At 46.7% G+C, this 26,019-nt stretch overlaps 1 protein-coding gene across 2 annotated transcripts in view; it reads left to right on the forward strand.

Moving 5' to 3' along the window:
- FBXO16 (F-box protein 16) overlaps positions 1-9,291 on the forward strand; it is a 55,315-nt gene extending 46,024 nt beyond the window's left edge. The window contains exons 8-9 of one of the 2 annotated variants that reach the window (XM_079139986.1): positions 3,643-3,668; positions 4,131-4,273. In XM_079139986.1, coding sequence (XP_078996112.1) covers positions 3,643-3,668; positions 4,131-4,140 — 36 coding nt within the window. In that variant the 3' untranslated portion in view covers positions 4,141-4,273. Of the gene's footprint in view, positions 1-3,642; positions 3,669-4,130 lie in introns of both variants that reach the window. The other variant, XM_079139984.1, reaches the window with a different exon arrangement.
- Positions 9,292-26,019: the final 16,728 nt, after the last annotated feature.

The following is a 26,019-nucleotide window of genomic DNA, read 5'->3' on the forward strand; positions in this document are numbered from 1 at the left end:
CACCTTCTTTACCCTTCTTTTCCACATCACAGGCTCTCAGGGAAGAGTAAAGGAAACGATGGCTGTGCGACCGGGCACCTGCCTGGCAGTCAGGGATTTGCGATTATTGTCAGTGGTGGTCTTCCCAGAAGAGTGATTGGCACCCTGCTGGTGTTTTCTTTGTTGTTTTTGTATTTACTTATTTTCCACATCTGGATAGTGCTTTTTTTTTTTTTTTAATTTTTATTTTTTTGGTGCAGGAGATCGAACCCAGGGCCTTGTGCTTGTGGATAGTGCTTTATCACATTGATTCTCCTAATTGATCTATGGGTTTATTCAGTGACATTATTCCTATCAATGATCATTTCCAGGGGCTGGGGAGATAGCTCAGTCGGTAGAGTGCTTGCCTTGCAAGCCCAAGGCCCCGGGTTCGATCCGCAGCACCAAAAAAAAAAAAAAAAAAAAAAAAAAAAAAAAAAAAAAAATCATTTCCAAGTGTCTGCACATAACATAAATTAAACGCAACCAAAAAACTCAAATAGGGAAGCTGGGCACTGTACTGCACACTTGTAATCCCAGCAACTGGGGCAGGGGAGGTGAGGCAGGAGGTTCACAAGTTCAAGTTCAAGGTCAGTCATGATAATTTAGCAAGACCTGTTCTCAAAAATAAAAGATTTTTAAAAAGCTGAGGGTGTAGCTCAGTGGTAGAGCATCCCTGGGATTGATCCCAGGGAAAATAAAATAAACAAATCAGGGAGTGGAAACACTTGTCTATATAAACTGGTAAATGAATGCTATTTCCTGTTCATCTTTTGTCTTGGGACTTAGCCTCCACCTGGGGCCCTGCTCTTCTTGGTCCCTTGGCTTCAGTAGCCTGTCAGTGTTCTGTTCTGATGTTAATCCTGATGCTAGGTATTTTCCATCCCACTTGAGAGCTACCTACTTCAGCCATGCCCTGAAATGAAAGAGCAGGAGGAACCCCTGGTAGGTTTGTCATTCATTCAGCAGTGTTTTGCAGGCACTGGACTAGGCACCAGGGATGCACCATGGTCAGATGCAGTTGTTGCTCTCAAGTGGCTTACAGCTAGAGAAGGAAAGCTCCCAGGAACATTCGCACCAGTCTCTGGTGAGACCGGAAACAGGGGAGCAGGTTAGGTTTGTGGGACCTGAGGGAGGAGGGCTGAGTCTATGAGCCAGAAACCTGCGAGCGAGAGCAGGTGGACAGGTCGATCCTGCAGGCACCAGGAAGTGAGCCAGGAACAGAACCCCACAGAATTCCAATGACTCCAGGGTCAAAAGCATGGCCTCACATTTCCTTTCACTTAAAGACACTGTAACAAGACGTTGGGATGTTGTTGGGATGATCTCTCTAGAAGAACAGAAAGTTGACAGATAAGAAACGCACTTATACAGCCTGGTCTGTCCTTTACTAGGGTCGGGTTGAGGAAGGGACTGCTCCTGGATGATGCTGGGGATGCAAACTGCTGGTGGCTGGCACTAACCGCTCACCAGGACACAGATGGCTGCAGTAGAGACCTGCACATGTGAAGATCATTTATCTCAGCACTTATCAGACCAGAGAATGGAAAACAGCCCAAGTACTATCAGTATTGTTCATCTGTGAATGGGCTATTACACAGCCATTTAAAAACTGAGGAAGTTCTTCATGTACTGATTTGTAAAAGCAACACACAGCCACACACACACACACACACACACACACACACACACACAGACAGTGCTTCCAATTGTGTAAAAAACATGAAGACGATATGTGACATTTGCATTTTATGTACACGTTGACTTGCATAAGTGTATGATATCTCTGGAAAGATTAAAAAAATAACTAGTAGCCTTAGTTGCCCTGGGGAACCAAAGAGATGAGCCAGGATTGGGGCAGCTGGGGGATGGGGGGGTATTCACTGAACCCTTTTGTAGCTTTTAAACACTGAATTATGTCGAAAAGTAACCAATGCTGGGAGAGTGCCTTTATTTTTTAAAAGAAAAGAAAAAGTCACAGAGGAGCTGTAGGAGGTGCCCTGTGGGAGAGAATCCCCCACAGGATGGAGGTGTAGTAAAATGTGCCTTGCCTTGGCCTGCCGTGCTCAGAACCAAATAAACCACTGGCATTTAGGGCACAGTCATGCTGAGCTGCTCTTTGTGGTTAAGTCCATGAGATGAGAAGACGGACATTTCTGGGCAAGGTGGCCAGGGTAGAGGGGGATAAGAGCAAAGTAGGAGGCAGGGCGAGGTTTGCTGAGCCCCAACACTGGTGTGCAAGAAATCTCCAGCTCTCATTTCAACCAGGTAGTCAGATGCTGTGGACCAAGATTCGGGGCTATAAGGTTTTTACCCTTTTGTATAACTTTCTGGTTTTCCTCTTAAATCTCGTCTTCTTTCTCATAATAATGGATATTAAAGTCCTAAAATGAAGAGGGTCTGCAAGCTTGGACACAAGGAGGGCATTAGGAGACCATCTTCCTAGAGCCGATCTTGGGGGAAGAGAGACTTGGCAACCTAGATAGGAGGTGACAACTGCCAAGAGGCCAGCAGGGCAGGGGGAGCCCTTGGAACCTGCCACCATGAAAAAGGAGAGTTACCAGGAGTCTGCCTGGACCTGTGAGCTGCCCGGGAAGCACAGGAGAAAGGGGTTCCTCAAATGCAGTGACGATAAGCAGTCTCAGTCACAGGATCAAACCTGAAAGGGTTTCAGGTGAGGGAGGCTAGTCCATTCTTGTCACAGAGAACTAGCCTCCTTCTTCATTCATTGTTGCTAACAGCGCACAAGGGAACACCCCTATTTATCCTCTTTATGCTGATCTTAAAACAGCATTGAAAATTTCAAATGAGGGAAGATTATTTACTCCCATTTCGTCTCCCTTTTACTTGATTTTAGCCACATACTACTTTAACTCCAGTTTTTTCCACTCTTCCCCAGAAATACCATCGTCACACACGTGTGGACCTCCCAAAGGCAGGCAGGTCCCTGTAGAGTCAGTGGAGGATGAGAGTCCAGCTCTGCTCACAGGGAGCTCGGATCCCCCTCAGGAGACAATTGCACTCAGAAATGAACAGCCCAAGAGCATTTGGTCAACATCAAGTCAGAGGACTCGATAATAATGGCTCCAGGGCTCAAGTTGAAGGAGAAGTCCTGGAGGACCAAGATATTCGAGTTTCTGGGATTTGATGGGCCTTGAAGGACAGTTTAGATGTAAGGGAGGTCTAAAGAGCAATTCAGGCAGGGTCATCTGCGTGATGTGTCCTTGTGGGATAACAAGGGACCTGGTCAGCTGGAGAAGATGGAAAACAGCAGTCATTGACCAATGCCATTTGTGAATCAATAAAAGTCTAAAGGAGGCTTTTCCCAGATCCAGAAAAACCCACGCATTGCAAACCTATCTGTCAGGGCATTAGACAGATGTGCCAAGTGATCTATGATCTGCCTGCCAAGTATGGAGGAAGGGGATTGTGTCTGGGGGAGGCTATAGGATCTGTGTTCTACACAGTCCTTTTGTGCCTCTCTGCACAGTTGGATCCAAGGTAAGGGCAAACTTTAAAAACAAAAAACAAAAAACAAAAACCCTCCACTTTCTCCCTGCAAGCTCAGCTTGTATTATTCTTTTCTCTCCTTCTCTCCATCTTCCCTTTCCTGTGCATGGCCAGATGTTGAGAAGAGATCCTCTCTCACTGTGAGTTTGGTTGGGATATCAGCCTGCAGTGTTCCTTTGCAGGGAGAATGTGTGCATGCATAGACCAGGAGGGAGTATAGCATGTGGGATCCCGTGGTCTGAGAAACACACTCGCCCAGAGCCAGCCGTGACTCTGGTTAGCTGGGTGAATTTGGACCATCACTTGGTTTCTTTTACTTGTAAAATGAAGGTTTGTTAATACCTTCCTACCTCACATGATTTTCTTGAAGTTCAAATGAAATAATGTTAGTGAAAGCACTTTGGAGACTAAAGAATTTACTAGCAGCAGTTCCAGGTGAAGACTGCTAGGGCACGGAGGAGAGTGGAACTGGGAAATCTCAGTAAGGCCCCACCAGCCCTATGATTTTATAAAATTATTTTATATCTTTATAAGATGCTTAATTATGAGCTGCCTTTGATGTTTTAATAACCCTTGCTCTAATGATACCTTTTCCCCCCTAGATGTCCCTGAGTTCCAGCTCCCCTCTAAAAGTTCCAGCTCATCTGGCTTGGCCCCCTCATGCATCAGTGAGATCCCCAGCTCTCGAAGCAGCAACTAAAATTCTCGTGCAGCACCTTCAGAGACACCCTGGGCTTCAGTCATTCCTCATCCGGGATCAGAGCCACAGCTGATCTGAAAATGAAATAGGACTGTTCTAGAAATGACAAGACACGCTATGTGATGGCGAGCTGGATTCTCCAGGCTCCTCCATTAGAAGCCCTTCCAGTTTAAGTTCCTTGTTGTAAAAGTGAGTCCTCCAGTAAAAACAAATTAATGGCGCAAATGTTGTAAGTTTTACAAAGTGAGAAGTGTGACCGTAGCTACTGTGGGATTGGTGCAGGGTCCATATCCAGAATGTGAGGCAGGCCCACCAGCTCCTTGGGAGTTTAATGAGGAGCTATTTATCAAGGTGACTTACTTGGTGATTAGGGCTGCACCAGACTGGGTGGCTTCAACAGCAGAAATGTATTTTCTCATGGTTCTGGAGGCTGAAGTGTAAGATCCTGGTGTCAACAGGGCCAGTTTCTCCTGAGGTCTCTTCTTGGCTTGTGGATGGCATCTTCTTTCTTCCTGTGTCTTCTCTTTTCTGTGTGTGTCTGTGTCCAAATTTCTCTTTGTGTGTGTGGTGCCAGGATTGAATCCAAGGCCTCCAATGTGCTCTGCCACTGGGCTGCATCTCCAGCCCATAAATCTCTTTTGATGAGGACACCAGTCCTGTTGGATTAGGGCCCATCCTAATGACCTCACTTAACCATAATTACCTCTTTAAAGGCCCTTGCTCCAAATACAGTCCCATTTTAAGATACTAGGAGTTAGGACTTTGGCATATGAAGTTGTAGGGGACACGAGTTGGCCCATGACACACTATGGACAGGGTTCAGAAAAGCAAGAAGGGATGGATGGGCACCCAGGCACTAGCAATAACAGAAATCTTTAGACATCTGGGCTGCAGAGGTAGAGGGCAGATCCTGGCACCTACTCTCAGCTCTAGTCACAAGAGAGGGGTCACAAGAGAGGGGCCAGGGTGTGTGTCCTGGGTAGAGGAAAAGTTACTGTTAAGATCGAGGGTAGAGGGCTAAGACCTGTCCCTTCTCTTACCACACCTCCACACTGCTGACGGCTTCCAGTTGTTCACCATCTGGAGGCAGGAGCAAAGACACCTGGGGGTGCCGCTCTCAGATGCCAGCCTCCTAAGACAGTGCAGAGCTGCCAGGTGTGCTGGAAGGCTCGGAAATGTGGGAGACAATGGACAGTAACTGGCACCAGGGAGGGAAAGTGTCCGTTTCCAGAAGCGGAATTACAATTAATGTTTGAGTAACTTAAATGAGCTTTAGTTACTGGAAAACAGAAAATGTCACTTTGCTGCAAAAATATTAGTCATGCGTTCTGAACTAAATCACCTACCCCTGTAACCATCTCAATGTCCTGGAAATTACCATTCTAGAAAACATATTTACCTAGGTAAAGCAAAAATAATAGAAAAACAAATGTGTTTGTCAAATATGTCTGTAATGTTGAATACTTGTGTTCTTTTTTTAACTCTACTTTGTTTATTTACTTTTTTAATGTGGTGGTGAGGGTCGAACCCAGTGCCTCACATGTACTAGGCAAGCGCTCTGCTACTGAGCCACAACCCCAGCCCCTTATGTTCTTATAGTATGTACTGTAATATTGTGTGTGTGTGTGTGTGTCTCTGTGTGTGTGTGTGTGTGTATTTAAATGGTTTAAAACAGTTGCCTGGCAGGCTAGCACAGGACACAGTGGTCTGAATGTCCAAATGAAAGGTAGGGACAAAACACAACCAAGTTACAATTGATGTGTTTGCAACACCTGGTGGCACTAGTGAGTCACCCCTCATTGAGCCCTTATGTCCTTGGGCAAAGTAGCTGGCTATCAGGAAGGGTGCCCTCTTCCTGGGGCCTGGGGCCTCCCGGTCAGTCCTTAGGAGCCACAGCAGGTGTGCAAGTTGGGGTGGCTGCAGCTTCACGTGCCTGACCTTGCTTGGCCCAGTGTACCCTTTGATTACGTCAAGAGCCAGTCACCTTGTGGGCAGATGTTCAAATGGGCCAGGCTAGAGACTGCCCTGGCCCTTTTGGAATAAAACAGGATCTTCTGCACCAAAGACCTATCAAGAGAAAAAGGGCTTGACCAGTGCCAGCCGCTGCGTCTTGTCTTCCTGTATCAGACCACTCCAGACTTCCTTGCTGCATTGAGACGTCAGCGATTTTCCTCATGAATCTGAAGTTTGGGCAAGGCTTTGTGTGGGAGCTTGACTCCGATGCACACTGCATGTTCTTCCTCCCGTGGACTGTGGTCTGGAGGATCTGCTTCCAAGATGGCGGAGGGACCAGTGGGTGATCAGCTAGGCCCAGGGAGCGGCCTGTTTCCCTCCACATGGCTTGGGGCTCACAGCAGGGGGTGAGCCAGGTGGAACCTGAATCACTTCTTGATCTTGGAAGTCTCATCATGTCACTTCTGCCATTCCTAGTTGGCCAGAGAGGCTTGTTCAATTTCAAGCAGACTCTGGAAGGTGGTAAGGTGCTGGAAGAACATGTGGGCAGGGAAATAGTTTTGCAAATATTTTGGAATAGACTCTTTGCCTCAGGATGGTTCCCTGCTGTGACCCTTACCTGTCTGATCGTGGTAACACAGTGACAGGAGCTAGAAACAATCAATAAAGATGATATTGCTATTCATTAATTCACCAAAACTTTATAGAATACCTACTGTGTGCCACTCTTAGGTAGGGTCTGGGAATACAACTGTCCCTCAGAATGTGAATTCTGACACCAAAATCAACTGATGCTCAAGTCTCTTATGGGCAAATGGTATAATAGTTGCATATAACTTACATATATTTGCATATAACTTTTTATCTCTTTTGAACCTGGGGATTGAAATTAGAGTCTTGTGCATGCTGAGCATGGGCTCAGTAAGCTAGACCTCCAGCCCCTCCCACATTCTTTAAAATGTTTCTAGATGACTTATAATACCTAATGCAATGTAAACATGGGGTAGGTCGTTGTTGTAGTGTATGACATAGGGAAGAGCAACAGGGTGTATGTGGTCAGTACAGAGATGACCGTGGTGGGCCTGGCTGCAGAGCACACTTTGGCACCAGGGTGATAGGTTTTTCTGGTATTCATGATCCCTGGTTGGTTGAACTCTAGGAGACAGGACCTGTGGATATAGAGGGCCTTGCGTGTAGGTGCGAGGAAAAACCTGCTCCTGCTTTCAAGAGGGTATTACAGCTGGGGAGTGGACACAGCTATGATAATGCCATCCTGGCTGCAAGGGGCGTGTGCTGTGCCAGCCCAAAGAAGGGACAAATAAGCCACCCTGTGGGAAGTTGCAGAACTGACATCCAAGCACAAACCTGGGGATGACTAGTAAATAGGAAGTGAGTTGGAGTATTTCAGAGAGGAGTAAGATGGAAATATGCAGAGACCCAAGACAAAACAGGTGACCAACCATCCTGGTTTGCTCTGGCTCCTGGATAATTGAGAAGAGGGACAATACTATTCACTGTGAAAGAGGGGAAAGCCTGTCATTTGCGACAACACAGATGGAACTTGGGGACAATACTTGAAGTGAAATAAGCCAGGTACAGAAACAGAAAAATACTACTCATATGTGGAAACTCATTTGTAGTTGATCTCATAGAAGGAGAAAGTAGAAAAGAGGTCACGGGAGGCTGGCCAGGGGTGGGGGAGGTGGATAGAGGGAGGTCAGATAACAGGTACCAAAGCACAGTTAGAACCAGGTGTGGTGGTGCACACCTGTAATCTCAGCTACCTGAGGACCCAGGCAGGACTGCAAATTCGAGGTCAGCCTGGGCAACACAATAAGACCCCATTTCTAAAATGAAATAATGCAAGTCAGGTGTAGTGGTGAATGCTCATAATCTCAGCAACTCAACTCGGGAGGCTGAGGCTGGAAGGTTGAAAGTTTGAGACCAGCCTCAGCAACCTAACAAGACACTGTCTCAAAATAAAGACCAAAAAGGGCTGGAGACGTAGCTCAGTGGCAGAGAATCCTTGGGTTCGATCCCTAGTACCACCAAAACAAATACCAACAAGTAATGCAGAGTTAGATAGGAGGAATAAGTTCTAGTTTTCTATGGTATCATGGGGTGACTGTAGTTTACAATAATTCATTGTATGTTTTATAAAGAACTAAGAGAGGGCTGGGGTTGTGGCTCAGTGGTAGAGCACTTGCCTAGCATGCCTGAGGCCCTGGGTTTGATACTCAGCACCACATAAAAATAAAATAAAGGTATTGTGTTCAACTACAACTAAAACAAAAATATTAAAAACAAACAAACAAAAGAACTAAGAGAGGAGTTTGAAAGTTCCCAGAACAAAGAAATGGCAAGTGTTTAAGGAGATGGAAATGCTAATTACCCTGATGTGATCATTGCACATAGCATACGTGTATCAAATTATCACTTGCACCCCATAATTATGTACAATTTAAAAAAATAATTTTGAGTGAAGACAGAGGATGAGAGTAAGCCATCGGAAAGGCACAACAGAGAAGAAAGAAAGCAGACAAGTTCCCAGGGCCACCCTCCAAAAGACAAGGAATGCACAGGTAGTTTGTCCAAGCCTAGAAGAGACCTGGGCACCTGGACGACCAGACCTGTGGATCCAGACAAACTGGAAGTGGAGCTGAGAGCTGGTCGAGAGCACCTTCGTAAGCATCCATTCATTTCACTCTGTCCAGCTTTACTCTGTCTTCTACTGTAATTATGTCTGCATGTACCTTACCCCCTAGACTGAGAATTATTCGAAGGATCCTAGTCCCACCCACTCTATATTTCCACATTTTCTTTTTAGCAGTAGGCACATGATTGGCATTTGATGGCAACACTCACCAGAATGTAATCGGAAGACAGGAAAACGTTCATTCTCATTACATCTCTTTATTTACTAACAATAACAGAGGAAAGACACTAGAGGGCGCTCCTTCCCCTCTTACCTGACTCCAGGATGCTGCACCTCTTCTGCCCGTTTAGGCCTCTTAAATAAAACTCCAGCTTCACTCATGTTGTTGAAAACATAGTTTCACTGCTATTTAGGAGGGGGTTTGAGGAATTTTGAATGTGTATACCAGCATCTCAGGCAAATTCAGCTCAGGTCTTTGATTCCTTTAGAATTTTCCCAACAAATATCAGTTTTTGAAAAACTTCCAATCTAAAGAAGAAACCATATTTTTAAAGGTAATCAACCACTTTACATCTATTAGATGGTTATAATCATTAAGAAACAAAACGAAAGCAAGTTGTCAAGGATGTGGAGAAATTGCTGGTGGGAAGGTAAGTTGGTGCAGCAGCCATGGAAAACAATACGGAGGTCCCCAAAACTCACGCTGGGCGTAGCTCTGTGGTAAGATACCTGCCTAGCACGTGCCAGGTCCTGGGGTCCATCTTCAGTACCAGGAAAAAAAAAATGAACACAGAATTGCCATGTGCTTCAGCAATTCCACTTCTGGGTATATGTCTAAAAGAACTGAAGGCAGGAATTCAATCAGAAGTTTGTATTTATGTTCATAACAGCATTATTCTCACTTGTCAAAAGAGGGAAGCAGCCACTATCGATGGGTAGACAACGTGGCCTAATACATACAAGGGAATATTATGCAGCCTTAGAAAGAAGTGCAGTTCTGACACGTTTTCCCACATGGATGAACCTGGAGAACATTATGCCAAGTGAAGCACGACAATCACCAAAGGACAAAAGCTGTAGGACTCCACTCATGTAAGGTAATCAAATCCGATAGGCAGACAACATTAGAGTCGGCTGCCGGGGGATGAGGAGCCAGTGTTGAATGGTTCAGAGTCTCAGCTTGGAATGAAAGCGTTCTGGAGATGGACGGTGGAGATGGCTGCACAGCAGGGTGAATGTACCTAATGCCCCTGGACTGTGTACTCTAAAATGAAAGAAAAAAAAGGCAGATGTACACTTACGCCCGTTTTAGATACAGCCTCATCTTTTACCACAGTGTCCTGGGGTAGTGAAGGGCCTCAGAGCAGGGTCACTTTGTGTCCCTAAGGGAGGTCAAAGTGGCTTCAGACAAAATGTTCCTTGCTAAGTTTCATCTCCCACCCACCTGGGCTCCTGATTTTACCCTCTTGATCCATTCTAGGACCTTGCTTTCTCCGTTAAGCACCTTCGTGGGTCTTGCATTCTATATCCCATACTTTATAACTCACCTCAAAAATGCTGTTTTGTTCAACTTGTGCATTGCCGTGACCAGAATACCTGACAAAAACAACTGAGAGAAAGGAAAGTTTATTTGGGGCTCATGGTGTCAGAGGTTCAGTCCATAGATGGCTGGCTCCATTGCTCTAATCTGAAGGTGAGGCAGCACATCATAGAGGAAGAGCCCAGTGGAGGAAAGCTACTCAGGAAGCAGACAGGGAGAGGGGACGGGGTGGAGGCAGGGGCACTGGGAAGATGCACTTTTCCGGGACACGCCCCCAGTGACCCACCACCTCTGTCCCAGGTACCCATCTCCACCTGCCTATAGTTACCACCCAATCAGTCCATTTAAATTAGGATGGACTGATTAGGTCACGGATCCAATTATTTCATCACTGGACTATTCCTGCATTAACGCATGAGCTTTAGGAAACACCTCATATCCAAACTGTAGCACCATCTTTGATCCAGTCTTATTCTTGTATTTCATTTGGCCTCAATGTTTTCCTGCAATTCACTGGTGTATCTTTCTTCCATTCATTAATATCTACTCTTCTTAAACCGGGAAGCCTGCTCTCAGCCTTCACTTCCTGGAAATCGCTCTCTCAGGGGTTCCTAGGTCCTCCTTCGGGCCCTCTCCAGTGGCCTTGTCTCCATCTTCATCCTACTTGATCTCTGCAGCATTCGATGCAGTTGGGCATTCTCTTCTTGGGACACTGCTCCCATCGCGGTGGCCACTCCAGCTACTCTCCTATTTTCTTCCTGTGCACCACTGACTTCTCCAACCTCATTTGTCCCTGTGGACTTTCCCTTGAAAGTGACCCTGTGCTTCCTCCTCTGACCCTCCTGTGCCTCCTTCTTGGAGGACTCATCAGCCCTATTAATGGATTATAATGGTGGCCTCCAAATCTCTGTCTCCAGTGTTGACCATCCTCCCTCAGTTAATGCCACACTTCCTCCCACCCCCATTTATAGGGCATTTCCTCTTTGGATGTTCCTCCAAACAACTCAGCAGCCAGGGATCTTTATTTCATAAACACACACTGGAGAGGGAAGAATCTGGGTACTTCAGGTAGAGCTGCCCCCATCTTGCTTCAAGGTCTGGGGTGGGTTGTGTAACTTCTGTGAGTCTCACTTTCCTTATTCGGGGAAGACGTAGACTTCACAAAAATACTTCCCATGAAGAACGAAAAGAAAGACTTTTATGAGTATGTACAGATACCATAAATAAAAAAGTATACAAGTTATTTCTCTACATCTGTGGGAGATTGGTTTGAGGAACTGGTGAGGTCTGTGGGTGCTCAACTCCCTTTGCATAAATAATGTTCATTTGCATATATTTGCACATAACCTATGCACATCCATTCTGTCTTCTTAGGGTAAAAATATAACTGACCTACTGAGTGATTCCTGGGCCAGCAGCATTGCCAGCTATTTCAAGTGAGAACATACTAGAAATGCAGGCTCTGGGTCACCACCTTAAGCCTAATGAATCTGAATTAGCGTTTTTAACAAAACCTCCCATGATTCACATGCACATTATAGTTTGTAAGGCAAGAAACATTCTTCTACAAAACAAAGTCTAAGCTCCTTAATTTGGCAGAGTCTCCAATAGCCTTTCAACCTTATTTTCTCTTGTTCCAGAACATGTCCTATCCACATGATAATGATAATATTATTATTATTATCATTATTATTATTAGCACTGGGAATTGAACTGAAGGGTGTTTAACCACTGCGCTACATTCCCAGCCCTTTTTAAATTATTTTTAAAAATTATTTTATTTACTTATATATATATATTTTTTGCGGTGCTGGGGATTGAACCCAGGGCCTTGTGCTTGCAAGGCAAGCACTCTACCAACTGAGCTATATCCCCAACCCCCTTTTTTAATTTTGAGACAGGGTTTCACTGAGTTGCTGAGGCTGGCTTTGAACTTGTGACCCTCCTTTCTCAGCTTCCTGAGTCGCTGGGATTACAGGTATGCACCATGATGCCCAGCTCTGCTTCCCTTGTAATTGCAGAGAGAGGGTATCACTGCATTGATAGATCATAGGAAAGTGAGTTAAGTATAACTCAGTATAACGTGAGAATCCCAGCAATACTTGCTTGAATACCAGATGGCTGCCAGAAACAGCTCTGTGTTAGAAGGAGAAATTCATGGTAATTTTCAAAGGTTTTACTAAGTAGAGAGTCAATTTGGTCCTTTAAGATTGTTGAGATTCATATAGGCTGGGGCAAGCAGGGCAGAGCTCTGGAGAGATGGAATGATTTCTGCAAAGCCAGGAAAAGAAAAAGAAAAAAAAGAAATTGGACAACTTTGCCTGAAATCAAGGGGAGTAGCAGAGATAAGATTGGAAAAACTCTGAAGAGGCCAAGGTATGTTTCAGGAGTGTGGTGTTTCTCCAAGTTGTTCATGATGAACTTTTGATATTTCATTCCATTATCAAAAAATAGCAGTGTTCTTTAAGAAAATCGATGGTACAATTGACATGCATTATAAAAATCACAACTACCAGCACATGTGTCCATGAGGAAATCAAACAACTGAATTAAATATCATCTGTTGTTGCCATATCTTTATTATTTATTTGCTTCTTATTAATTCATTTTCTCATTTATGAATACTAGCAGATTAAAGTATGGACCCTTACTACCATAGAGAGAAGTATGGGGGTCGGGGAATCATAGGGACAAAATATTTACAAGCTGAGTAAATATTTACAAGTTATATTTATACTTGTAAATATTACAAGTTCTATTCATTGACTGTTCATTTCTCTATGAATTGGGGAAGGTCATGTCATTCGATCTGAGGGCAGACCACCTAGCTCAGCTCCAAAAACATAGCGTTCCCAGGGATCACGGATTAAGCCTGGCTGTGGACCGTGGGAAGCAAAGTCCCCAAAGGATAAACGTGTGCTTTTAGGCAGATGACTCTGGTAACTGTATACAGGATGGGTTGACAGAGGGAGCAGAAGGAGACAGGAAGACCAGTTAGGAGATTACAGCAGTAAACAGCAGTAATCCAGACTGAAGATGGGGTAACCAGATCTTATGTTTACACAGTACTTATGTTATTCAAATTCTTCTTGAAGCCCCTCCTTAAAATGATTATGTGAGGTAGATGGAGTCATAATAAAGGTTGGAGGGTTAATTAAAAATACCAGTTAAATGAGAGAGATTTTACAAGAAGAATTGAGAGGATTTAGCGTTGGGGTGGTGGGGACGGAGTGGGAGGGATGAGAGTTTAATGGAGGACCATCCAAGTATTCCGGCTTGAACGACGCAAGTACCATGATCTAGAGGAGAAGCTGGTGTGGAAGGGGGCTCGCGATGGTGAATTTGATAGTCTCCTTTTGTTCTGAAATAATTCCAAACGTACAGAAAAGTGATGATACAAAATAACTCACATATTCCCTTTGCCCTGAGGCTTATTCAGGTTTTGCGCATGGTCTCAGCAACATCCTCTGCAGCCAAATGATCGCACCCAGTTATTCTGTGGGGTTTTGATTTCCAGCAGGTCTTCAAGTTTCTTTGGCTTTTGTGGGCTTGACTTTCTTGGCTAGCCAGGTCATTTTGCAGGCTGTCCTTCAGTCTGGGCTGGTCCAGTGTTCGCACGTGATTAGACGTAGGGTTTGCATCTTTTATGGGAACACTGTCCTTTCTCGCCACATACTATCAGGTGGCACACAAGGTCGTTTATCTCATGACCTGTGCTGCTAACTTTCGTGATTTCAGATGGTGCCTGCCAGGTTTTTCCATGGCAAAGTTATTCCCTCTTGCCCATATAACTTCTAAAATATTTTGTGAGGAAACATTTTGAAAGGGTGCTAAACATGGTGGGCTTCATGAACACAGGGCCTGTTTAGGTGCAGTGTCCTGCACCTTGAAGGTGCAGGCTCTGTTTAGTTTTTGCACAAAAGGAAAAAAGGAAGGGAGAGAGGGAGGAAGGGAGGGAGAGGCAGATTGGAAAAGAGGAAGGAAAGAAGAGAAATGGGGAAGGGGGAAAGAAAGGAAGCAAAGCGGCCTGCATTTTGGCTGGCTCAGTGGTAGAATGTTTACTCAGCATGCATGAGGCCCTGGATTCAATACCCAGAACTGCAAAAACAAAGCAAAACCTAAAACCAGCATTTGTTTATTTAAAAAAATTTTGGGGGGGATTTAAGCCCAAGAGTGCTTTACCATTGAGCTATATCTCCAGACCTATTTATTTTTTATTTTGAGAAAGGGCCTCACTAAATTGCTGAGGCTGGCCCTGAACTTGCAATCCTCCTGCCTCAGGCCCCCAAGTTGCTGGGATAACATACATTTAATTTCTGGCTTATTAATATAAGTTGCAAGGATGCCCAAGAAAGAGAAACACAAGACTAGGACTTGGGTGGGAAAAATCTGGGTTGGAGGTAAATGGGACTGACATACATAAAGGTGGAGACTTCTCCAAGCACGGGTGTCTATAGGAGAAAGGGGAGCCAGCTACTGGGTTGGAGGAGTGCATCATACAGCGAGGGAAATCCACAGGTGCAATGGTTACAGAAGCCAAAGGAAAGCGGGTTGAGTGAGGAAAGGAGTGAGTCGTGTCAACACTGCAAAGAAGTTAAAAGAGTTGGCTGAGCTGGGTAGTGTCTCGCACTGGTGATCCCCGAGTCCGGAGGCTGAGGCAGGCAGGAGGCTCGCAAGTTGGAGGCCCGTCTGGGCAATGTAGTAGACCCTGTCTCAAAATTTAAAAATGAAAGTGTGGGGATGTAGCTCAGTGGCAGAGGGTCCCTGAGTTCAATCCTTATTACGGCTAAATAAAGTAAACAAATAACTGACCAAGGAAAGAACTCTGGTTCTAGTAGCCAGTTACAATGAAGAGATTATTCTTTTTTTTTTTTTTTTTTTTTTTTTTTAATTCATTTAACAAGCATTAGAGCACAGACCTGAGGAAGGAAAATGTGCTGGCGAGGCCGGTTCCTGGTACACCAGCAGGCACGCAGGGGCCTGCGCTCAGGAGGCCTGCAGGTTTGGTTCAAGGCTCGGCTGCCGCTGTCTTAAAAGCCTCCGCCTTTGAGCAAGAGGCCTGCACTTTCGTTTTGCACTGGACCCTGCAGATTATGCGGGCGGCCCAGGGTGCACGTTTCACGGATTCCTGCTTGACGGCGAGGGGGCAGTATCTTGTCCCAGTTGTAGAGTGGAGATAAAATTTTATTTAGCTTTGGGCAGACAGCAGTGGATGGTGGGGAGGTGATGTTGGCCCCTGTGGGTGCGGCAAAGTCACAGTTTAGAGGCGAAGGCCAAGCTTGGGGTGACAGATTTGGCCTTGGAAAGGCAGCGGGGTGAAAGGAAGGGAGGAAAGAAGCCCAGGGAGAAACGCCTAGGCAGGGAGAGGGCGGCACCAGCCCAGGACCAGCCACGCGCCTGAAGAACCCGGCGTGGTGCCCAGCACTAAGGCGCGCCTCGGAGACGGTGCTCCTGCAGCCAGGCGGAGGCCAGGCCGTCCCCAACGACGCCCACACACGCTCAGCTCGCCACACTGTCCGATCCGCTGGCCGCGCACGACTCTGGACAAAGGACCGAGCAAGCAGCCGGGAGGCCGGGTGTCCAGGCCGCAGGCCGCCGCCTTGCCGCGTGCTCGTGGCCTCCTGCGTCCCCGCGTCCCCTGGCAGGGCGGGGGGCGGCGGGCACGGCGCGGGGAGGCCTCCGTGGGCCCGGGCACGTCCGCGCCGCCGCCCTGCCGCTCCCGCGCCCCAGGCTGAGCTGGGGGGGAGGGGCCTCCTGGCCGCCCTGGCGCGCTTCCGCCCGCCGCAGCCGGGTGGCGCGGGGGCCGGGGGCCGAGGGGGCCGCCGGGCCGGGGCCACGCGTGGTCTCCGCCTCCGGCCGGGGCCGCCCGAACGGCCCGGCGGGGAACTAGCCCCGCGCAGCCAGGGACTTGTCCCGTGCCCAGCGGGTCGGAGGACAAACGCGTTCCGACAGCCGCGTCTCCGGTGGCGAGGAGCGCGCAGAAACCCGCCCGAGCCCGCCTGGCCCGCCCTCTCCGTGCGCCGCGGCCTCTCCAACCTCCCTGGCGCCGGCCCCGCGCTCCTGCGTGCGCCCCGAGGCCCTGCAGGATCTGCGGAACTTTTAAGCAGGGGCCGGGAGGAAGATAACCTGATTCAAAGAATTGGGAAAGAAACCAAGAGATTTGAGGTCGGTTCCCATATCTGCCCGCCACCTTATAAGCAAAGAAATATGTGCTTAGTGTATAACCGCCAAGTATCGAAAACTCTATGTAATTTGACCCTCCCTTCAAAAAAACAAAAACCACCAAACTCCATAATTCCACCACTTGGAAGCAAACACTTTACATATTGGGATATTTCAAATTTTGCTATGTATATTTCTCTTTACATACTTGATAATTCTGTGCACATCACTTAGTGACATACATAAACATCTCCCATTTCCTTAAACACATCATAAATGTGTCTAAAGGTTGCATGCTAATGTGGCACAGCTGCACCGAAATGTGACCATTTTCGTTTTCTTAAAGAATTAAAAGAAATATTTTTAAAGTTCTTTATGTTGTTCTCCAGAAAAACTGTACGAATTCATATTTCTGGTCTCACCCAAGACATGGCCAGTGTTACCACTCCAGTGAATACTGGTTAGGGAATGGCAGGCAGCCCAAAATAGTGAGCCCCGATCTCGCCTTCTAGGCCCTGAACTTCTCTCCACCTTCCTTTCTTCCTTGTGAAGAAATTGCAAAGCTTTCTGGACTCAGACATTCAGACTAAGGGCACTTTGGCCAGTTCTGTTTTTCAATTTCCCCATCTTAATCTGTTCGCCTGGATCTTCAAAAACACTATCAGCCAATCAGTACCTTACAGAGCTGGAGGAGGAATTGACAAGGGCGTCCCTCCCAGAGACCTGTGCCCTGTGATCCTCCTTGCCTCCCGGTAAGGCTGGGTAAGGCTGCCGTGGTGGGTTCCCCGTGGGTGAAAAGTACGACAGCAGCTTTGGTGGAGTTGGGCCCAATAATCAGTCAAAGCTTAGGTATTAAATAATTATCCTAATTAAGAATCCTTTGGAAAGTGGGTCTCAGAGGCCCCTATTCTCAGACCTCTTTGGCAAATCGTGGTCCAGAATTTATTCTCCAAATCTGAGTGGCTGAGTGGAGCTCCAGCGTTGTATTGTAAGGATAAAGAACGACAGGGGTTGGGGATGTGGCTCAGTGGTAGAGCCTTGCCTAGCATGCTTGAGGCCCTGGGTTTGGTCCCCAGCACCGCAAAAAATAATAGTAGTAATACAATAATGACAGCCACTGTGTCACTCCTACCCTTTTCTCCCGTGGGGAGAGAGTAAACCCAAGGAAAATGGCACTTTTTTGTATTTTTAAGCCCTTGTGGTACCATGTCCATGCATTCACAGCACAGTACAGATTGGATTAAAAATATAGCATCAGCACCACTTTTTGCATTTACTTCTATTTGTACGTGTGCCATCCCATGATTTTACGGCTCTATTCCACAGTGGATCTGTTTGCCCAAGGTCGTATATTTAGCTCCCTTGGCTAGCCTCCTGGGTTGCCCTTGTCTTGGAGGTCAGTTATATTCATGTATTTGCCTGGCAGTTCCCTTCTGGGCCTCTGGCCTCCATAAGATTTTGAAGACTGCTTTCACTATTCTTTCCCAGGTGGGCTTGTTGTTTTCCTCCTATTCCAGACTTCCTTACAATAGTAATCCTGGCCTGGGTGTTTTGGTGCACACCTGTAATCCCAGCAACTTGGGAAGCTCAGGCAGGAGGATGGCAAGTTCAAGGCCAGCCTCAGCAACTTAGGTCCTAAGCAATTTAGTGAGATCCTGTCAAAATAATAATAATAATAATTATAAGGAAGTGGGGGCGGTTCAGTGGTAAAGTGCCCCGGTACCAAAAAAAAAAAAAAAAAAAAATATAATCTTTTCTCCTAAGATCTTGATCAAACTAGGAAATGACTGAATTTCGAGCAAGGAAACTTATCCACTGTCTATTCATCATTTTATAGATGAGGTGACTTGGTCATTCAGCTAGTTGTGTCACCAGGGCTGGGAGGCAGGCATCCAGTCCTCTGCCTTGTAGAACACACAGCCTCGGGTCACTGACTGTTTCCTTGGCTCTGAGGCAATCAATTCCAAGCAATGTGAAGATGGAAAAAGATTACACACCAACACCCTTAGGCCAAGTAGAGTCCTCTGCCTCTTGTCTATGCAGAATGGTGACTTAGAGGATCATGAATCCTCCAGCAATGTGAAATGTGCCTATGTTAACTGCATACTTTCCTGACAAGCTCTCTTCTTTGTGGATTTGCATTGGCTAAGTGACTGCCCCTCTGTAGTGACACAGGAAGAGAGCTTACAAAAAGAGACCTTCAGGGATGTCAGATTTAAAAGATGTCGCACAGAGAGAACATGCCTCCTCCTTCTGGCCTTATTAAGCTTCCTTATAGCTGGTAAGAACCTTACTTTATTTTTTCAGATGGTTTATAATTTATTTTAAAACACTCCACAAGCATGTAGATTATTTGTCCCTTTAGTTTATTTTCAGTTTTTTTCCCTAAATAATGCCATTTGCATTGTATTTTTATGTAATTTCTATATTGTTTCAATTCTGCCATTTCTTTTCCCTCCTCTTCTTTTTTAAATTAAAATATAATATACATATACAGAGATGCACATGTCACTAGGGTGCAGCTTGATGAATTTCCCAAACTGAACACCCCCAACCACTTGCATTCAGATCCAGAAACAGCACTCCCAGTCCCACATCTGCAAGCAGCCCTTTCTGGAACTTTCTGTTGATGCCCTTTCTTCTCTCTTTTCAGAAATGTGCCTGACATGAAGATGGAATGTTCCCCTGGGTTTAAAGATGGCACATTCCCCAGCTTCCTAGCATTCAGAACGTGCACACTAGAAGAGCACACTAGAAGAGACAGTTCTTCCTTCCCACTCAGAAGAGGCCAAGTTTAAATCAAGTGCATTAAGAACTTTGTCCTCTTAGGAAGAGAGCTTGAGGGTAGATGCCTAGATGTAAAGCTGGAAGAGACTCTTGAAAGAGGAAGTATGGCCAAGGTGTTATGCCTCCTAAGTGGCAGGTCTGGGACTCAAGCCCAGGCTGCCACACAATCCCCCATTATTCTTTGCTTTGTTAATATTATGTAAATAGCCATAACCCAGGATGGAGGGAAATACTAGGAAGAGAGACTTCAGGAAGATTTCCTATGTACCATTGAGCAAGGACACCCTGACTGGCTCTGGCCAAGAGGACAGTACGGTTGGCTCCCCCGCTTCTTCTCTGCTGGAGAGAACTCTGCCACCCTCTGGTTGCTTCTGCAATAGCTTCTAACAGTTCCTTGAGTCTGTCTTTACCAAATGTATGCCCTGGTACCCTAGGGTGGTACAGCAAATTCACAGGGGTGTCTCAGGATTTTTTGATTTTCAAGGGAAGCACAGCAATAACTGACATCTGTCACACACTGCATGAACTATTAGTTAAAGGAAACTCAGTTTCAACAGTAGATTGTATTACATTCCTTTTGATGACATCATGTCTTTACAGAGTTGGTTTTTGGTGTATGCTGTGCTAAAAAGCAAGCACTGTGTAAAACTGGATGGGAATAGGAAATGAAGGTGGTCGTGTGCAATGTGATTCTAAGGATTGGGCAATTGTGCAGTTCTCAACAGATGCACATGTCCCATTAGAAAGTGATAGCTGTTATTGAAGAATGAAGTAAAAATATTAGTTTTGCCAGCATGGTGGTACAGGCCTATAATCTCAGCTAGAGGCTGGAGGATTGCAAGTTCCAAGCCAGCCTTGGCAAGTTCTAGGCTAGCTTTGGCAACTTGGTGAGACCCTGTCCCAAATTAAAAAATAAAAAGGGTTGGGACTGTAGATCAGTGGTAAAGTTCAATCCCAAGTATCACCTACAGACCAAAAAAAGAAAAAAAGAAAAAAGTGTGTATATGTGTGTGTAAACTTTTCTTCAATTTACATTTACAAATATTATTTTTGTAAAGAATCACTAAACTGATAGAGTATAAGTACCTCATTTGTTTGAATGGCTCTACTAAAATAAACAGATTGCTTAGGAATTTTTTTTACTTTAAACTTCAGGGATGTGTTAACCTTTGCCTTAGGCCTAAGGCTCATGAGATCCAGTTCTTCAAGTTACTTTGGCATCTCAAACACTATGCACCAACTGGATGTTCAGCTCCTAGACTAGTGTCCAAGATGATTTTATTCAGATGAGAAAACAAAGTCTCAGAAAGTAACTTGACTGAGTTCATCTACTTGGGGCAGACCTAGATGTTAGGAGGCCTAAAGCTCATGCTGTTGTTGGAGCTCACTATACGGACAGTAATACATTTAGATGTTTGAAATTGGGTAGTGGGCCTGCAAGGGGTCTGTGCAAGTGAGGGGTCTTGAGGCTTAAGGTTCATTAGCTTCATTAGCCTCTGTAACCTGCTAGTAACTAGAAAACCCAGTTTTGTCTGACTTCAAAGACACAAAATGGAGATTTCCTTTTTCTAAGGTAATACTAGAACTCCAGGGATAAAAAAGCACCCCTAGAAGTGTACACCTACGGGTCATCCCCACACTTGGGAGTCTGGAACTCGCTTCCTGGATCTTCTCATTGGAAGGTGTGAGACTCAATGGGAGAGTTCATTGGTGTCAAAGCTGAGTTCGAATTCTGGCTGTGCCACCTGCTAGCTCTGTGACCTGGGAACGTTACTTACCATTTCTTTCATGTATGTGTAGCCATTAAGGCCTAACTCTTAAGAGCAAACTGAGGGACTTGGAAGAGTGTTCCCATGTACTGCTGTTGACATTGGTATCCTTGATGGAAAAAGCCAAGCAAGGGGAGAGGGAATGAATCGTCAGTGATAAAATGTGAAGGAGGACCTAGCCTTCCTCAAGTGAAGACTTTTTAACCACTATTCCCACATTGCCCCATAGCAACCCCTTGATAGCATGTAATGCCAATGTTCAACTATTAGAGACATAAAATGAATAAATTTTTGAGCTTCATTTTTTTTTCTTTTTTTAGGGGGGTACTGGGAGCCGTAAGCTCAGTTTTCAACCTTCCCCTGATCTGACAGCAAGAAGGAAGATCATTATTGATAAAAATTGATAGGAAGGTAGAAGGAGCCAAGCTTTCTGGGAGTTGCTAGGCAATAATACCCTCACCAGACTGGAAGGCTTAAATGAGGTACCACTGGAGCAAGTGCCTGGTCTATGACAGGGATATGCACTGTGTTAATCTTCTTCCTCTGCTCCCACACAAATATCACGTGTATTCGGAGATGAAATAAATAGAGACGAGCTAGTCGGTAGTTTCCTCTGTGTGGGGGTAATTCAGTAGATGTACATATACAGCCAGCAACTGTCTACAAAAGATGCAAATCAGACCAAGCTGGCAGATCTTTGCCTGGTTTCTTGTCTTGGTTCAGCACCTCACTCTGTGTCTATTTTCAGGGGTTCTCCATTACCCATTGAGGTCAAAACTCTTTATCCTGGCATTTGAAATTTTCCCAAGTCTGGCCTTTACCTAACCCTCCAGTATTTTGTCTATGGTCCAACATGAACCTTTCTTCTAACCTGACTGGTTTCCTCATTCACCCTAAAATATTCACCGCAGTAAGCCACTTCCCCTTCTAAAACTCTCTCTCAACTCCAAATCCTGCTGGTCCGTCAGGGCCTTGTTGATCCCCTCTTGCAGTGAGCATGTCTGCTGGCTGATCTCAGTCCCTGGGGAATTGGGTTCTCTCAGCTCCTACCAAACCTATCATTTGTACCATATATTTGGGTCTTGACCATATGACGTCTTATTTCATCCTGTAAGGTTCAGGGAGTTGGTTTTTCCTCCCAACTGTCTTATAAGCTTAGTGTGTGTCAAGGAAATAACATCTGGCTGAGGGCGAAGACATGTCTTCTGACCTGCTGTATAACTCTAACAAAAGTCTTTCCTCACTTCCTTTAACTCTGAGGCGAGACAGTTGGATAGGGAAACTAAAATTCCCTTTTCTTACGTGAGGACACTTTCCACAGGGCACAGTGGGGTGGTGTATAAGGTGACCACTTACACCCAAAGCATTCAGCCAGATGCTAAAGGATGAATAAAGGCAAACAAAACACTGCCTGCTCTCAGAGGGCATACCAGGGAGGACCAAGAGCACATGCTCACTTGTGGAATTTGTTGAGTGAGGGATTGGGGTCAAAGGAAGTGAGAGCAGCATCTATTTGATATTCTGTCTAGTACTTTGCCCGCTCCTCTGAGTGGTCCCAAGACCAGCTTCATTCTCTGAACCTATCTTTCCCCTATTTCAGTATCCCACTATGCACACCTCTGTTCTTATCACCAGAGCTAGGCAATGCCACATGTCATGTTCCCTTGGTGTAGAAGTCGGCCAGGCGACTCCCAACCTGGGAAAGCCGCAGTGTGGCCACCCTGTCCTCTGCCCCTACAGCCTTGCCTGGATGCATACGTGCTGAGAGGAACTGGGAGGGCGGTAAGAACCCCAGAACACAGCAGTGACTGGCGCTGGGTGACTTCTCTGATCGCTCTATTAGATGCCAAGTGCCGTTCTGAACGCTTTACCTGCACACACGCATGTAATCGCTCATCTCTGTGGTCACTATCATCTCTCCTGCTTTACAAGTCATCCCTGGAATCCAGCGGCGAAAAGTCAAATGACTTGCCCAAGATAACAAGTAGGTGGAGGAGCCGGGGTGGAATTCCGGCAGTCTGGCTCCACAGCCACACGAACTACTGCCTCTCGCTGTAGCTGCCCTGAAGGTCCCCCAGCTTTCTTCTCTGCCAGAGTGACCTACTTCCTGGAGCTACCCACAGTCAGAAGGAAGGTAACAGGTAGAGGCATCTGTTGAGTGGGCTGGGGGACCGGGAACGTGCTCATTGGATGACCAGGGCCGGAGCTACTGGTTTGGGGATAGCCAATCAGCTGACCCTCAAGTGCGCGAAGGGGCCAGGGTAGAGAGAAGCCCCTGGCAACAGGTCGGAATTCTGGTCTCGGTTCTGACGGCAGAACTCCTTCCACTGTTCCCAGCCTCAAGTTTCCCACCTTTAACGGGGAGCCGCACTGGGGCCAGGGCGAGGCGCGGGAGAGCGCACGAGCGGGTCTGCGTGGGGGCGGCGTGTTTACGCAGCAGGACTACGTGCGTTCGGGGGGCTGGAGAAGATGTCGCGCTCCGTGGGCACAGGCAGGAAACTTAAGCAGGGGGCCGTGCCGGGTGGGGCTGCGGAGGGGAGGCGGCCGGCGGCGCCTGGAGAAGCGGCCACGGCGGCGCGGGGCGGGAGGCCCGGCGTGCGGCTCGCGGGGGGCGGCAGCGCCAGGCCCCGCGCGGGCCGGGCGAGGGCGGGGCGGCCAGCGGGCCCCGCGACCCGGCGGCTGGCAGCAGGCCCGCCCCCGCCCGGCGCCGGCCCCGCCCCGCGCGGGTCACGTGCGCGCCACGCACCCTCCCCCGGCGCGGCTAGGGCGCGCGGGCGGGGCCGGGCCGCGGGGTCCCAGTGGGGAGGTTCGGGGCGGGCTGGGGACCCAGCCCCGGGACGCGGCGAGGGGCAGGCGTGCGGCGCGGGGCGGGGCCTGTCGCGCGGGGCGGGGCCTGTTGCTAGGGTTGGCGCAGGAAATAGGGCGAAGGGGCCGGTCCTACTGGCTGCAGGTTGGGGCTGCTTGTTTACTCCTGGCGGGGGAGCTTTAACCGAGCGGCGGGAGGGAGAGCGCGAAGACGCGGGCTGGAGCGGCAAGCGGCCGGGGCAGGAAGCGGGGCGGGGCGCCGGGGGCAGCGGCTAAAGTCCCGGGCGCGGCGTGCCTGCCAGGGGCCTGCCGCGGAAGAGGCCGTGCACAGTTAGTTGTTACTGGTTTTCTTCTTCCCCTTAATTAAAGAATGAATTCCTAGCCTGCTGGTGCTCCCTGCCTTTCCGGCCTCCCCCTCTCCTAAAACACACACACACACACACACACACACTGTTGGTGAAGTGTGCACGCAGGCCATCCTTTAGGCCCTGAAATTCCTTGATCCTAGAGTGGGAAGGATACTTGTTCTCAGGGATCCGAGGGCGGGCTGTGGATACGTGTTCGCAGGGATCACCGCCTTACGAGGTGGACGCTTGATTCGTGTCGTTCCTGAGTGGGTCTCTGCCACTTTTCTTAATCCAGGAAATGATTCAGTTGCATTATCGTCATATAGTCTGCATGCCTGCCTGTGGCTGCAGTTACACAAGTTCATTTTAGTCTATGTTCTAGGAAGTCCAACCTCTTGAGCTTCGTTTTCTAATTTATCCGGTGCGTGAGTTTTTCGTAAAGTACTCCATAAGTTAGAGGCCAGCAGGCGCTGTGCAGTGCCTTCTTCAACCAAGTCAGTTTTTCATTTTCTGGGAAATACAGAACTTGGAGAGATTGTATACCTAATTTGATATTGTATTAGTAACTATCATGTCAACATTTTGTTGCTGTTCAGATTAGATGTCATAGTTGGGAGCTGCCAACAACCATCTTCCTGAATATATGAAAAAAGCATTTTTTTTTTGTGGTGAGGGAGGTTCTTTTGAAGTACAAAAAATGGGACTACTAAGAAGGAACAAACAAAAATGAGAGTTTTAGAGAGTAAACCCTCATGACTTTGTTTAAACTTGGGGGTCTTGCTGTATCTGTGGCCAGTTGTATTCCTGGATTTCCCAGTTAAACCAGCAAGTTCTTTTTTTTTTTTTTTTTTTTTTTTTTGCTTAAGTTAGCATAAATTGAGTTCCTGTCACTTGTCTCTGAAAAGAAGCCTGACTAATAAGTTTGGCACCGTGTTTATTTATCCCTCAGAGAATAATGGAAGTTGGGTGCTGGCCACAACTATCACTTCTTAAGTGTTCCACTTCCCATAATGAGTCATACCAAGCGTGAGTCCCGTGGATATGGGTTAGACAGAGGCAGATCTAATTCTTCAGTAGTGTTGCTGTTATGAACAGCACACAACTCAACAAGCCCAAGTTAGAGTTTAGATAATGTCTAACCTTGGAATACTATGATGGTCTGAACCAGGAAGAGAATAAGGCTGAGATTTTTGAGATAAGATTACTAGGTATTTAGTAACATAAGCAAAAAAAGATGTTGAAATAAAGAGAGAAGCAGGAAACAGACTCAAACTATTCTATCAGTTGGTTATGGCTGAAGGATGGGAAGTAAGTGGGTCAGTTTTAAAGAAGCAAGTAGATATTGCTGAATTGGAGGGAGCAGGGGACATTGGCAATTGTGAAATCTTAGAGGGAATCCCTGATGGGTGATTGTTTCTCCTGAAGAATTCCAGTGATGGACAGCTGGGTAGGTTACCAAGCCAAAGGTGGTCAGTGGTCCACAGAAAGGAGGAATAGATGGTCTTTTCACATTCTTTGTCAGCTTATAGGCATTCTGAGGGTCTGGGGAGAAAATTATAGTGGACCTGTATGTACTTCTTGGAAACACTGGAAAAACTGAGACTGGTCTGATAATGTCTGCATGAGAAGAAAACAAACGAAAACAACAACAACAACAACAACAAAAAAAAAAAAAAAAAAGGAGGGAGGAACAATTGTGTAAATTAAAATGTATACAATACTAACCCCTATTCACTCCCTGACTTCCAGGGGGAGGATTCTTTCCTGGCTTG

The sequence above is a fragment of the Sciurus vulgaris genome (genome assembly GCF_902686455.1).
Source record: "Sciurus vulgaris genome assembly, chromosome: 5".
Taxonomy (NCBI): Eukaryota; Metazoa; Chordata; class Mammalia; order Rodentia; family Sciuridae; genus Sciurus; species Sciurus vulgaris.